The sequence below is a fragment of the Parasteatoda tepidariorum genome, chromosome 5 (genome assembly GCF_043381705.1).
Source record: "Parasteatoda tepidariorum isolate YZ-2023 chromosome 5, CAS_Ptep_4.0, whole genome shotgun sequence".
NCBI classification, from domain to species: domain Eukaryota; kingdom Metazoa; phylum Arthropoda; class Arachnida; order Araneae; family Theridiidae; genus Parasteatoda; species Parasteatoda tepidariorum.
This window is the reverse complement of record NC_092208.1, coordinates 69,480,450-69,496,742: the sequence shown is the minus strand read 5'-3', so window position 1 is coordinate 69,496,742 and position 16,293 is coordinate 69,480,450. Positions and strand designations below refer to the sequence as shown.

General features: G+C 28.7%; 1 protein-coding gene across 5 annotated transcripts in view; it reads left to right on the top strand.

The window, feature by feature from the left end:
• Positions 1 to 16,293, top strand: part of LOC107451618 (rifampicin phosphotransferase) — a 126,479-nt gene that overhangs the window by 55,115 nt on the left and 55,071 nt on the right. Inside the window, exons 5-12 of one of the 5 annotated variants that reach the window (XM_071180576.1) lie at positions 441 to 551; positions 3,421 to 3,539; positions 4,419 to 4,477; positions 5,365 to 5,414; positions 7,270 to 7,391; positions 13,732 to 13,867; positions 14,447 to 14,508; positions 15,751 to 15,863. The exons of 3 other annotated variants lie outside the window; for them this stretch is intronic. In XM_071180576.1, the coding sequence (XP_071036677.1) occupies positions 441 to 551; positions 3,421 to 3,539; positions 4,419 to 4,477; positions 5,365 to 5,414; positions 7,270 to 7,391; positions 13,732 to 13,867; positions 14,447 to 14,508; positions 15,751 to 15,863 (772 nt within the window). The remainder of the gene's footprint in view (positions 1 to 440; positions 552 to 3,420; positions 3,540 to 4,418; positions 4,478 to 5,364; positions 5,415 to 7,269; positions 7,392 to 13,731; positions 13,868 to 14,446; positions 14,509 to 15,750; positions 15,864 to 16,293) is intronic. One more of the 5 variants, XM_071180580.1, reaches the window with a different exon arrangement.

The window sequence follows — 16,293 nt, the reverse complement described above, 5'->3', positions numbered from 1 at the left end:
ACCCAATTTATATATATATCTTATGGACAAAACCATATGACCTTAAGATATCACATCATAAACTGAAATGTCTTATCCCCTTCCTATCTTTCTCTACTTTGCAAAAAAGTGAATACACGTAACAATCACTCGAATGAATTTTAAAAACTCCTGTAGTTAAACTCCCTAAAATGTGTAGCTTTCTGAAAGATACCGATTTCAGATTTGAAATCAGCAACACGAAATATCCTAGATCTGCAGAAATATCTCATGTAACAAAAACAGCATCAAGAAAACAAAATCATCAAAAGTGCCAAGCAACAGCACCAAAACGATCGTTTTTCTATGTTAATTGTGATGTTGGTGTTATGTATGTTATGAAAAGTTTTACCATGCTCAGAACATAAATATGGTTTCCTTTCTTTTAATTGTGTAAAAATGTTTCGTTCTTATTTTTTTAGGTGGAGGGCATCATCTGATGTTTATGATTTTGCTTCAGATGTAAGTACAAAATGCTTAACTGACGGTCTGGTCAACGCTTCTTGGGAAGGGTTTTGCCCGCGAATTGAGAGGTACGAACTATTGCTTTGACTGTAAAAAATTATGACTTTAAACAATGTTTAAAAAAATCTGTTTCATTTTATCATTAGATCTAAAGTAACGAAAGTACAAAAAAGTTATTGTAAGTAAATGTAAAAATGAGTTCTTGGTTCAGAACTTTGAATTCGAATTTTCTCTTTCTTTCCATTACATAATCTAATACCGTATTTTATCAAACTGTCGACAAAATTTAATAAAACCACTACATTTTTTCAAATTTAACCATTTGAAAGCGAGTTTATATAGGAGAAGAATTCTAAACTACTTTTAGAAAGGTGTCTCAAAGTTTTGAAGTGTTAATACGTAGAATAACCTACATTTGTAATAATATCTTTACATTCTGTTAATTTAGATCTTAAACAAAAACAACTTTGTAATATTTTAAGTCGCAAATACACGAACACAGCTTAAAGCTACTTTTAGTAACCCGTATTCAAGCAGAGTTGATTTTACTGACCATTCAAAAGAATGAGGTTATACTCTGTTGCAAGTTAAGAAAAACCCATTATCCCTATGGAGGGGAAGAGCCTGTTTGCATCTAAATGCACGCTAAATGGATCCCAAGCTCTTAGCGCTAACGCATATCAACTTTTGAACAACAATCGTCTATTAACAAGTAATAAGAATTAATAAAATTGTTTTAAAAAAATCGCATCAAATTTACGTCCCTCTGTCTGCATTAAGTGTAATTTGAAACGCCCCACCCTATTTTTTAGAGTAGACGAAAAAATCTGACCCGTCGCTGCGTCAGGCCCGCTCAGGAGAGGGGGCGCAGGCTCTATGCGTGCCAGTGGGGGAACCCGCCGAAGCCCCACACCGTGGCATTTATTTATGAAACTTTAAAATCACAGATGTCAAGGGCAAGAGCCCGACGAACATAGAGACAATATAACAGGTAAAAATATAAATGGTATAAACGACAATGACATCTGCCACTAAAATTGAGCCTTAATAGAAAAATTAATGTTTAAGGTCTAAGGTATTTAGGTCAAAATACCCTTATATTTAAAATGATCCGTGGCTCATTAATTAAAACCTACCTGTACGAGATCATCCTGATATCTGGTGACAACTATGATGTTTCTAAAATACAAAACATATGATTGATCAAAAAATGAACAAAAGACTCATGCATGACCCAAAGCATGATTAAAATCATGACCCATGACCTGATTAAAATGACTAAAAACTAAAACATATAAAACCGTTAAAAGTTTAAAGGTAAAAGTTTAAGAAGGAGCAAGATTAAAAATGAAAAGAGTCACATTAAAAGCTCAAGAACAGCCAACCAACAGCTGATTCATGAGCCAAAACATTGGATAAATGTTTAAGAGGATAAATAATAAAAGTTAAAAGCATGTAAGAACGTGAAAGGGTTGAGACACCCAATTTAGTGGACGCGGATTCTGAATTATTGTGAGACCTCATCCAAAATATCCTCCAATGTTTGTTTGATGATGGATTTTATAATACCCCTGAAGGTCGAGTTTGAGAAGCATTGAACTTGATCTAATTTATGAAAATGATTTCCACAGGGTGTTCGGAATCGTGGACAATGTAAAATTAAGTGGTCAAATTTGGTATTCACTACAATTGTTTCATTCTGGTGATTTGTTGAATAATCTATTTTGATGAACACCGAACACCCCATATTCCGTTAAAAATTGATTCAAATAAAAGCTCGTCTGCAGTCTATTAAGTCTTGGGTCTTTTATGAATTTATATACTTGTCTACCTTTTTCAGAATCTCGCCAATCTTGTTTCCATCTTTTATTAGTATAATCCTTGACCATTGTTTTAACCTGGGCGATGGTGCTTGGGGACTCTATAGTAATGCTACTGAGACTGATGGCATCCTTTGCAACTCGATCCGCCTCCTCGTTGCCATCAATTCCAATGTGAGCCTTTACCCATCCAAGATGGATATTGTTTTGCCATAGTTCTTTGGTCTTTTCAACCAATAAGGAAACAGGTTTTGGATGATTTAAAGCTTGCAACGAGGAGAGCTAGTCGGAATATATTGTCGCATCGGGATAGTTGTTCTTTGCAAGCCAATTTAAACTGTCTGCATTTAAGGAAACTGATGAAAGAGCAATAAATGTTGTTTCTTGCAGACGATTTTCTTCTACAGCGAAACAAAAGGCAAAATTCTTTATTTCGCATTTCATTCGTTAAGAGCAGGTCAGCATGAAATCTCAATTTTCAGAAGTCCAATCAAATCTAATGCTCATCCAACATCATATAGTTGTTTCTTTTTCAAGAACGATTGTTCTCCTTATTGAACAAAATATGTCACCAAGTCTAAAACTCCAAGAAGACTGCGAAACTATAACCTTTTTTTGAATAATTCCATGATATATATTGCAAAAGATAGCGCGAATTAAATTTCTACCTGACTTTTTAAATATTTAATTATTTTTCATATTGTTGGGCTAATTAAAACTCTTATTAATTTATGAACCTATTCTCAGCTAAGAATGTAGAAATATGCCTTAATGAAAAAGTGGTTGGACACTAGTGCTTAAAACATATGTGATATACTTATGAAAAAATGAAGGTATACACCATTATAGTGAGCTATGGAGTATGGTATAGTAGTCTGTTTGAGTAAAAATCACATAATCAGTCTCTAAGTAAACTTTTTACTTTTTATATATATTTTTTGTAAAGTTGTTTTTTTTATTTTCACAGATTTTTTATAGATGCCATTTTTGCTTTTTTTTCCTTATATTGCAGCATTCTTTTCAAAAATATTAGCCACTCCCGATATAAATGGTTTATTTCTACGATAAATTGTGCTTTTAACTTGCATATGCATTAAAATAACTAAAACTTTTCCAGTCTCCAAAAAACTTTGGATTTCTATGGGCAGTCAGGAGTAATACACGGAACAATAACAGTAGAAAATGAATGTGAAGACAAAGAAATTTATTTGTTTGGTCATCGAATGAGATATTTAGGTAAGTTGTATTTTATTCTAAATAAATTGATGACTAAATACATCAAACAAATTGCTACAAACTTGCAAAAGATTTTTTTATTGGATTATTGATGGACACTACACACAATAGGGATTATTTAAAAGTGTTCATATGTGGTTGTAAATAGTGCTACAACTTAGCATGCGATTTGGCAACAGCACTTGTTTAGATTCTTTTGAGGTGTGCTACCGCTATCTTCTAAAAAGTTTAAATCATTTTCATGTTTCTTCATATTTCATCTGAAAAGTCGGTTTTTGAAAATGTCAAAAGTTAAGTAATCGCTCAGCGTGTTTTCCTTATAGAAAGTTCAAGATTTATCGTACTAACTTTATGCCATCAAGATTTGAGTACGAAACTTTAAGACCACAGATTCGGCAGAAGCTACATGAAAACACAAGTGTACATATCCTCAGAAGTAAACTCAATTCAAAAAGAAATTAATGAAATTTCTGTGGAGAAGCTGCAGCAGCGATGTTTACAGAGGAGTTGAAAAGAGTACACGTATGGATGGTACTGAGGGAAAACTAAATACTTTTAACTCAAACTACTGCGGACTCTCCGTAGTTTCGGAAAATAGTTTTTCTAGAAACAACTATAATAGGGTTCCCAGGAGGTGGTAAAAATAAATTAGTAGTAATATTGACGGGGAAATTATTTATCTCATTACTTTTCTGATCGATATATTTCTAAGATTTATAGAAACATCGTCTTAAAAATTGTTGATTCTTACTTTACCAATCATTTAGTAATTAGTATTATGTGCATGCTATTAGTAGTAATGTGCATGCTATTAACCTCTTCATAAAATTCAGATATTTAAAAATTGTCTCTTTTTTAATATATATTTTTTGTTTTTAGGAAAACTATTTTCACAGGAGGAGTTTGATTTTTATCATATTTTGGGATACACCAAAAAGGTAGTAATCATTTTTTCAATCATTGATCTAAATTTAACCCTTTTCTCCTAAAATACTTTTAAGTGATTTCTTTAAAAAAATTTACTAAATCCCATTAAAATGTTCGCAAACTCCATGGGTTATTTCAGATTGTGGTTACCCTGATATAGAAATTGGGAAAAGGGCCGTAAGCATTCTGAAGCACCTTGATAAATATACATGATATATAGCAATATGATACGTATGATACATGACATATAGCAATCTGACATTCGCTGGATAAAAAGCATTTAAACTGATGTGATTGCAAAATCAGGTAAATTTTTATTTGCTTTGATGAGTATTTTACTACCACTTGAATGTTTTGGTAGAACATTGAGATCTCTGATAATAATTGGGCTCATTATTGTCAGAACTAATATTTCGATTATAATTTGCTTGCTAATAATTAGACTCATAATACTACGAATTAAAAAACTCGCTTATTTCTAAATTTCTTATATTTATGTCAAATATAGCAGTTTTGTTCATGGGAAATGGGATCGCCCGTCAAACGCTGTGTGTAGAGTGGAGATAGCGGGTTCAAATCCCGCTGTCTAGTTGTATGTTCGTAATATCCTTCTCTGTGTTGTGCTATCTGTCCTTCTACTTTACAAAGTTTTATAAGTCTTAATCGAGCGCACAAGCCTGCAAATGTATGTTGTACCAATAAATAAGTAAATTAAGTGAAATGCTATGAAATTTTAATTGAAATTTGAATAAGTTTAAAAATTTAACATTTGCATACTTAGACGTGTTAAGATAACATCTCAAAACTGACAAAAGTTGGTAGTGAGTATATATGTTTTGGGTTAAATGAAAAAGCCAACATCTTTTTAATTGTTTTTTTTTTTTAATATTTATTTCAGTCTGGTACTTACTTGCATCTTGGAAATATTACATCATCAACAGCAAAAGAGTAAGCATACATTAAAATTACTTACTGAGCTGCCAACTTTCCACGCTTTTCGGGAAAATTTCTACTAGAAGCAGCTAAGTTTATGCTTTAATGTATGATTCACTGTTTTCAAAATTTGATTATCTAAATTTCATAAAAGTTAAATAAATTTCTAAATTTGTTTTAAAGTTATTTTTTACACCATTATTATACTTGTTCCACCTTTTTCGTGGTGAGGCTTTTAATTTATAGGCAAAATTATCAAAAAATAATTGAAAGATTTAGTTTTTAATTTTCTTCCGCTCTATAAAATATTTTTCAAGAAGCGTAGTAGTTGGCAGTCCCCTTTCTCTCTATTTATATTATTTGTCTTCTTATATTCAATTAAATAATTCTTAGAAAACCAGAGTCATAAAATGCCAACCCTTGTATTTATTTCTTATACTCAGTTTTCAGCCTAATGCAGACTACATGAACGATACGGAAGACAGTGTTCGGAAACTAACAATATGCAAACTATACGGAAACTAATTTAAAATATTATTGACTACCTCTCTACCGATGCTTTTGAAATTTATTCACGAAAGCAATTTAAATAAGAAAATTGTTGTCATTTTGACATACGTTAAAAATTTAAATTTAGCATCCGTTACATTGTTGCGACCTTTAAGAAAAAAGAAGTTCTAGCTACAATAAGTCAAGTAGCTACAAAAGATTAAAACTATCACTTGAGCATTACGAAATTATTCCGCTGCTTTTTAGTTCAAATATATATTTCCTTATTTCCTTTCAATATGCAACTTATCGGTAAATATACGAATAACTTAACACACTTATATTTTTCGTAAGGGGCCGGGATGGCCTGGTTGATAGGACGTTGAACTTGTGCTCGCCAGATGGGAGTTCGAATCCCACCGGCCGAAGATACTCCGTGTATTAAATGGTGACTGGTGTACTCTAAATCTGTCGGAGTCACAAAGTCCCCAAAGTTCCCACAACAAATCATTACCTCTGGGGATACTGATTAGGAGATTGATCGTTCTCTGGTTCAGATCAAAATTACGATTTGTGGATGATTGAATGGATGTATAAATGGATTCGCCCTGTAAAATGGGCTGTGACATGCGTGTGGCTGAAATCGTATTCTTGGCCATAGATGGCGCCACTAATAACCATTAAACGCACCCTCTGCTTTAAATTCGCTTGGTTTCCTAAACAAGCTTGTTGTCATTGGCAAGTAGGCAACAGAAACAACAACAATATATTTTTCTCAATTTTACTACCACTTAAAAAGAGTGTTCCATGTCACATCAAAGCTGCATTAGAACGGTTTTAAAGTTTTAACGCATTATTTTGCAGACTTGCAAGCCATCAATTTTTCTTACATGTGTACGCGAATAAGACATATGCAGACATATTCCTTTTCATTCCGAAATGGAAAGCAGGGCTTCTGTCGTAGCTTTCCATCTCACTCTATTTGTGGCCATATATTTTGCCTCTCTCCTTGTCTTTCCTATTGTTTTCAAATTGTTTACAATCGTCCTGCGCCAAGTATTTTCTAGATCTTCCTCTTTGTTCTATTGCATTGAAGGTTTCAATAAAAAACTTGTTTTATTCTAAATTTTTTCAGGTATACGTAGAACATTAACAATCCATTCCCATTTGCGTTTTTTAATGTCCAGATCAATTGGTTTCTGTTTTGCTTTTCTAGGGACGTGAATAAGAATTCCATCTTAAATGTAAAAATTTATTGAAAAAAACTGACATTTTCTGAGACTATCTTACAATATTTAAATAAACTTAGGAATTTTTTTTAGTAAAATAGCAATTTTCCCGTGCAGTAAATATATTCTTTAACCACCATTTCTATTTACAGTTTTTCGTTCGGGTTTGTTGTCCAATCTGATGCTGATTTGAAAAGTATTCAAAAGGCTGCGGTTGCAATTTCTCAGTCAGAATCATATGATATAGGCAGCGTACAAGCTAATTATCACACTGGTAAGATAATATATATACAAATATACATATTTTTTTGAAGAAAAAAAAATATCTATCTATGTTTGTATAAAAAGCGTATCGCATTTCAAATGTATATATGCATCACGTTTTTCCCCACTGTTTTTTAAGTACTAATTATACTAAATTCTTTTGTTGTATCCAAGTATTAATTATATTAAATTCCTTTGTTGCATTTAAGTACTAAGTATTATAAATTCTTTTGTTGTATTCAAGTACAATTAAATTCTTTTGCTGTATCCAAATACTATTTATATTAAATTCTTTTGCTGTATTCAAGTACTATTTATATTAAATTTTATTGTTGTATTCAGGTACTAATTTCATTAAATTCTTTAGCTGTATTCAAGTACTATTTATATTAAATTTTATTGTTGTATTCAGGTACTAATTTCATTAAATTCTTTAGCTGTATTCAAGTACTATTTATATTAAATTTTATTGTTGTATTCAGGTACTAATTTCATTAAATTCTTTAGCTGTATTCAAGTACTATTTATATTAAATTTTATTGTTGTATTCAGGTACTAATTTCATTAAATTCTTTAGCTGTATTCAAGTACTATTTATATTAAATTTTATTGTTGTATTCAGGTACTAATTTCATTAAATTCTTTAGCTGTATTCAAGTACTATTTATATTAAATTTTATTGTTGTATTCAGGTACTAATTTCATTAAATTCTTTAGCTGTATTCAAGTACTATTTATATTAAATTTTATTGTTGTATTCAGGTACTAATTTCATTAAATTCTTTAGCTGTATTCAAGTACTATTTATATTAAATTTTATTGTTGTATTCAGGTACTAATTTCATTAAATTCTTTAGCTGTATTCAAGTACTATTTATATTAAATTTTATTGTTGTATTCAGGTACTAATTTCATTAAATTCTTTAGCTGTATTCAAGTACTATTTATATTAAATTTTATTGTTGTATTCAGGTACTAATTTCATTAAATTCTTTAGCTGTATTCAAGTACTATTTATATTAAATTTTATTGTTGTATTCAGGTACTAATTTCATTAAATTCTTTAGCTGTATTCAAGTACTATTTATATTAAATTTTATTGTTGTATTCAGGTACTAATTTCATTAAATTCTTTAGCTGTATTCAAGTACTATTTATATTAAATTTTATTGTTGTATTCAGGTACTAATTTCATTAAATTCTTTAGCTGTATTCAAGTACTATTTATATTAAATTTTATTGTTGTATTCAGGTACTAATTTCATTAAATTCTTTAGCTGTATTCAAGTACTATTTATATTAAATTTTATTGTTGTATTCAGGTACTAATTTCATTAAATTCTTTAGCTGTATTCAAGTACTATTTATATTAAATTTTATTGTTGTATTCAGGTACTAATTTCATTAAATTCTTTAGCTGTATTCAAGTACTATTTATATTAAATTTTATTGTTGTATTCAGGTACTAATTTCATTAAATTCTTTAGCTGTATTCAAGTACTATTTATATTAAATTTTATTGTTGTATTCAGGTACTAATTTCATTAAATTCTTTAGCTGTATTCAAGTACTATTTATATTAAATTTTATTGTTGTATTCAGGTACTAATTTCATTAAATTCTTTAGCTGTATTCAAGTACTATTTATATTAAATTTTATTGTTGTATTCAGGTACTAATTTCATTAAATTCTTTAGCTGTATTCAAGTACTATTTATATTAAATTTTATTGTTGTATTCAGGTACTAATTTCATTAAATTCTTTAGCTGTATTCAAGTACTATTTATATTAAATTTTATTGTTGTATTCAGGTACTAATTTCATTAAATTCTTTAGCTGTATTCAAGTACTATTTATATTAAATTTTATTGTTGTATTCAGGTACTAATTTCATTAAATTCTTTAGCTGTATTCAAGTACTATTTATATTAAATTTTATTGTTGTATTCAGGTACTAATTTCATTAAATTCTTTAGCTGTATTCAAGTACTATTTATATTAAATTTTATTGTTGTATTCAGGTACTAATTTCATTAAATTCTTTAGCTGTATTCAAGTACTATTTATATTAAATTTTATTGTTGTATTCAGGTACTAATTTCATTAAATTCTTTAGCTGTATTCAAGTACTATTTATATTAAATTTTATTGTTGTATTCAGGTACTAATTTCATTAAATTCTTTAGCTGTATTCAAGTACTATTTATATTAAATTTTATTGTTGTATTCAGGTACTAATTTCATTAAATTCTTTAGCTGTATTCAAGTACTATTTATATTAAATTTTATTGTTGTATTCAGGTACTAATTTCATTAAATTCTTTAGCTGTATTCAAGTACTATTTATATTAAATTTTATTGTTGTATTCAGGTACTAATTTCATTAAATTCTTTAGCTGTATTCAAGTACTATTTATATTAAATTTTATTGTTGTATTCAGGTACTAATTTCATTAAATTCTTTAGCTGTATTCAAGTACTATTTATATTAAATTTTATTGTTGTATTCAGGTACTAATTTCATTAAATTCTTTAGCTGTATTCAAGTACTATTTATATTAAATTTTATTGTTGTATTCAGGTACTAATTTCATTAAATTCTTTAGCTGTATTCAAGTACTATTTATATTAAATTTTATTGTTGTATTCAGGTACTAATTTCATTAAATTCTTTAGCTGTATTCAAGTACTATTTATATTAAATTTTATTGTTGTATTCAGGTACTAATTTCATTAAATTCTTTAGCTGTATTCAAGTACTATTTATATTAAATTTTATTGTTGTATTCAGGTACTAATTTCATTAAATTCTTTAGCTGTATTCAAGTACTATTTATATTAAATTTTATTGTTGTATTCAGGTACTAATTTCATTAAATTCTTTAGCTGTATTCAAGTACTATTTATATTAAATTTTATTGTTGTATTCAGGTACTAATTTCATTAAATTCTTTAGCTGTATTCAAGTACTATTTATATTAAATTTTATTGTTGTATTCAGGTACTAATTTCATTAAATTCTTTAGCTGTATTCAAGTACTATTTATATTAAATTTTATTGTTGTATTCAGGTACTAATTTCATTAAATTCTTTAGCTGTATTCAAGTACTATTTATATTAAATTTTATTGTTGTATTCAGGTACTAATTTCATTAAATTCTTTAGCTGTATTCAAGTACTATTTATATTAAATTTTATTGTTGTATTCAGGTACTAATTTCATTAAATTCTTTAGCTGTATTCAAGTACTATTTATATNAAATATTTCGGACATTCACCAAAGCGACTAATTTGATTGTCAACATTCACCGGTGAACATTGGCCAGCCAGAATCACACCACACGCACGTGGTTGTCCCATTGCTGTCAATTAATCAAAGTGCCCAAAGAAATAATAGCGGTATTTATAATGACCGGGCAATGTGAGAAATTATCGTAAAATTATTCAAATTTATCAAATTGCCCAATTTTAATGGTCATTATTCATAATAACTAAGCATTATGAATACTGACCTAAATAATTACATTGCCCGTAACAGATATAATATCTATACTTGTTGATATGTAATTGTGTTTATATAATTCAGAATTTTAAATTAAATATTTATATCATCAAAATCCATTGTCATCATTAAGAGTTATTGGATTTAAATGAACGAACCAAAATCAAGACATCTCGTGAAGTAGAGAGAGAGAGATGTTTACACATATCAACATTCACTCTTTCCGAGAATTGATAGTTAAAACAATTTTATTCGCAATTATATTTATATTTTGACCAGGTAGAAATTCGCTGTCATGAAGATAATTATGATTTTATATAGTTGTTGTAATTGTAGGCAAACTCATTTATAATTATTATTATAATTCAAAAAGTTTAATGAATTAACATGAGTTTCGCTACCACTTTAGATAAGAAATCTTCCGGGACAACAGGAAGTGTTGATATGTTTTATGAATGCCCCTCCGATGCTTATAACAAATTAGACTTAAAACGCGAAACTATATCCCATGAAGGGAAAAATATTCATAAATCAAAATATCCTTAACGCACATAAGTTCTATTTTTTAAACATGCCCGTCTTTAAAAAAATATAGATTAGTAACTCAGTTATCTCATTAATATCATTTATCTTGGAAAAGAAAAGAATATTCGTATCAATCCAATTATAATAATACTTAGAAAATCTATATTTGGTTTTCAAATCACTCTATTATTAATTTTAAACAAAATTAGAAGTTAAATGTTTAAAATGTTAATTTTTTTAAATTTATATTACTACCACTTTTAAGATTTTCCATGGTGGGTAAAAGACTTATCAAACAGATTTGCAATTACATTATCAACTGACAATCATATTGTGATTTAATGGTTGGTTCCAATAAAAGGGTTTGTCACTTTCAATTTCCGAAAATAGATGGAATTATAAAAATTTTATAAATATATTTTATGAGGGTAGACAATGCTTTCCCTTCCTCTTTAAATTTTTGATTATGTGTGACGGCAAATCATGAAAATAAAATTGCGGTAACCACCTTATGAAAAGTTACCCTAACCACCACATTTTACACTTTTTGTAGCTGCCTTTAAGTGACAATAAAATTATATTTTAATAATTAATTCTTAATTTTTCAAATATGACATCAAATAATATTATACTCGTTTAAATATTAATTGAAATTTTATTTCTAAGCTAAGCACTACTGACAGTGCTAACCTCTCAAAACGTCTACCTTGCTACAGAAATAGATTAGAAAATTTAGAAAAAGAAATTTAACTATTTCTAAAACCACTTCCATTACCTTTTTTTCTTGAAGTATTGGTCACCATGTCTCATTTTTCGTCATCTACTGTCAAACGTCTATCTTGCTTAACTGAAAGTAATTAGAATATGTAAAAGAAAAAATTATATCTTTCTAAAACCACTTCCAGTACCCTTTTTTCTTGAAGTATTTGTCACCATATTTTATTTTTCTTCGTCGAGTGTCAAACGCCTACCTTGCTTAATTGAAAGTAAATAGAATACTTAAATATTTCAAATATTTCTAAAACCAATTCAATTTTCTTATTTATTTATTTATTTTGATTATTGGTCACCGTAATTCATTTTTCTGCATCGAGTTTTAAACGTCCACCCTGCTAACTATAGTTGATTAAAATATTTAACGAAAACTAAATTTAAATGTTTCTACAACCAATTCCATTACCTTATTTCCTTGAAGTATTGAGGCATGGTCTTTAATTTTTTACATATATATTCAAACGCCTGTTATTGTTGCTGTTTCTAATGTTACTTACCAATACCAACAGGTCTGCTTGGTGAAACCAAGCGAATTTAAGGCAGACGGTGCGTTTCATGCTTTTCAATGGCATCATATATGTCCAAGAATACGCCTGTGGTCACGCATACATGACAGCCCGTTTTACGCTCCCATTCATACATGCCTCAATCATCCACAGATAATAATTTCGACCTATACCAGAAAACGATTAATCTCCAATTTAATAGCCCCAGAGGTATTAATTTGTTATGGGAACATGCCATCGCATATTATAATAGTTTAAGTTGGACTAATACCACACATCCTCGAACCCTTCGCGAACTGATCGAAGTTGTTACCCACCCGCACACTGACAGCAGCCAGCCATGCTTGACATCGGTGATCTGCTGAGAACCGTGTACTGAAAATAGAAAAAAAACTTTTAACTTCCTACGACGATGCAAACTTAGCATGCTTAAAAAGGACCAAATTTCTAAAAGCCTAAAGCATGATCTTTCAAATTATGCCAACAGTTTTGCCGCGTAAAATCTTCCGAAATATATGTTGCTACAAGAAAAAGTCTTTACATACAGTTAATATAGAAGTGTTTCTGCATTTCTGTTTACACCCAATATGTAATACAATAAAAAAAATTGAAGGACTTTGTGACCCAACAGATTTAACGTGCACCATTTACTAAACGGGTATTCTTCGGCCTGTAGGTATCGATCTCACGACCTCTTAGACAGTTGTCCCAACGCCCTACATACCAGGCTATCCCGGCTAGTCAAACGCTTACCTTGCTTAACTGAAAATTAGAATACTTGAATCCTTCCATAACCAATTTCATTACTTTTTCCTTAGAAGTATCGTACATCGTATTTCATTTTTCTTGCATGTCAAACGTCAACTTGTTTAACTGAAATTAATTAACTGAAATTACTTGACAAATAATTTAAATATTTCCCAATCAAATTCCGTCATCTTTTTTTCTTTAAAGTAGTGATCACCATATTTCATTTTTCCACAATGAGTTTACACGTAGCTAGAGTTTAAAGTTATTCATATAAATTACTGTTTATTTTAGATGCATTTTCTTATGACCTTAAAGGACTTATTTCCAGTTCAGTTCTTTCGAGCGAAAGATCGTCTCAAAGCATTTACCTGAAAAGATTGGAAATCGATTTAAATGGTGAGAAAGGATACGGAATTTTACTGAAAAGGTAGGATTTAATATTCAATTTTCTTTAAGGAACTAATAAAATATAATACTGAGCAAATTAAAAAATCTGCCCCGAAGCAACTTTTTGTTACTGAATTGAGTCAGGCATCTCTATAAAAAGTCTGTATTTCTTATAGTAATGTATTGCATCTTAATTGTAATATATAATATACCATAATTGTAATATACCATATAGTAATATATTGCATCTTAATAGCTTTGTTATTAGTATTTATTTTTTAAAAACAATGTATATTTGCTTATTATAATACATATTAAAAAATAAGTATTTATAAATTTGACTAAAAAACTGAGCACCAGTGCTTCCTCGTAAACTAAAGCTGTAGAAAACAGAAAGACAATGTATTTGCACTTTTACATCATTGCGCTATTTGTGCTCTGTTATTAATGACTTAAAACATTTTCGTAAACTATCAACTATTCATAGTCATTCAGAGCCTTTAAAGCCCCGAAAAATGGTCTTCTACCTGTGTTTAAAGTATAAAATATACATTTTAGTAAAATATTACCTTAAAATAAAAATATTTCTATGTATACACAATTCTGATTTCACTTTTAGACAGAACCCAAAAGATGCAGAAAGCATGTTTATGAAAGAAAAAGTTCGGAGAAAACCATCAGGTAAAATTTAAATAAAGAACATATAACAAATCCAGGGTTGACTCGCACAACTAAAAATGCAAAAAGTGGTGACTAATAAAATTCAAAATTTTATTAAAATGTTTAAAATTTGCAACTTTTTACAGCATTTTTTTTTTTTAGTTTAGTATTGAAAGTGAATGCAAAGAATGATTTCACTTTGAAAATGAATAATTTGAAAGTCACAGCGGTAGTTAAAATTGAAGAGATAATAAATAAATAAAATAAATTGAGTTTCTACCACTTTTTTACATTTATAGTCGCCTGTGGCATCCTTGTCTTTTCTTTCTTTATTTATAAAAAATTGGGCACCAGGGCAGCGCAGAAGGCCCATATCCCATACATCATGAAATAGTATAAAAAGTTAAAATAAAAGACAATTTGAGTTCAGCAGTCTATGGGGTGGCTGTTACAGGGCATCCTTGTAAGTCTATGTAAAGCCTACATAATACGCCTACATAAAATTATCGTGGGTTATTAAAATAGTGTTTCTTCAATCTTTCTCTACCATTTTTTTAACATTTCTTGTTTAAGTCCATTTCCGGTATAAATCATTTGAATACTAAAATGATATATTGTTTTTTTCTGTATAATATAATTCAGCAGAAAAACAAAATAGTAAACAACAGGAATAACTATAATGCATTTGAATCTGCTTTAAATTTTTTTCTTAATTAATCTGCCCGCATTTTTCAGCACTTTTATTATAAAAATTATTTAAAATAAAACAAAAAGTTTCAGAAGTTTTTTTAAAAAAAATATAACAGTTTCTATATATTTAATATATGAATATTTAATATATGAATATTTAATATATGAATATTTAATATATCATTGAAATAATTCCAATAATAATAATTACAATCTTATAAAAAATATATGCGGTCATTTTTGTTATTTTGTACTAAGATAGTTTTTTAAATATTTACTATCACATAAGAAAGTAATTTTGTAATATCAAATTTACAACTTTAATAAAAGAAAATGGTTTTTCTTCCGAATTTTATTTCCTTAATTAAGTCGTTATTTTTACAGAAAGAAAGCAAACTATTAAAATTTTTATTATATAAATAATAGGAAATGTATCAATTCCATGATAATTAATTTAATGAAAATTAGTATTTTGTTAGTAATTTTCTTTTTCTTAAGTAAAAAAGGCGAATGAAATTTTTAATTTAAATTTACATGGAATAGTTCAATATTCGGTTTAAATTCTTTTCCCAGTAATTCCTGCAGTTCTCCCATTCAAAGAAGATTTATGCCAAGCAATTGATATAACCGGTGGAAAAGGGTCGTCTTTAGGAAAACTCATGGAATTAAGTGAATCACTGAACAAAGTAGGTGTCTAAAAGTTGTTTAAATCAAGTCTCAAAATTGATACAATTCATTTATTTCCTTTATTGTAATGCATATAGGGTGTGGACAAAAATGAAGAAACTTTTTCTTGCAGCAACAAATGTTTTGGAAAATTTTAAGTGGCAAAATATTAGAACAGTTTTAAAGATCATGCTTTAAGGGTTTAGAAATTCTGTCCTTTTTAAGCATATAAAGCTTGCATTGTCCAATATAAGCGCAGGAAATTAAAAGCTTCTTTCAATTTTGAATATACCACTATAATTAAAAAAGCATTCTATTATAAATTTTGCAATCTCCTAAATTGATTTCAAATTTTCTGGTATTAAAACTCAAAAATCGTCATTTATATCCTCCGCTTATTATGGTAGATTCGAATTTTATCTGGGTTAGAATAAAATCATTTCTAAAAGC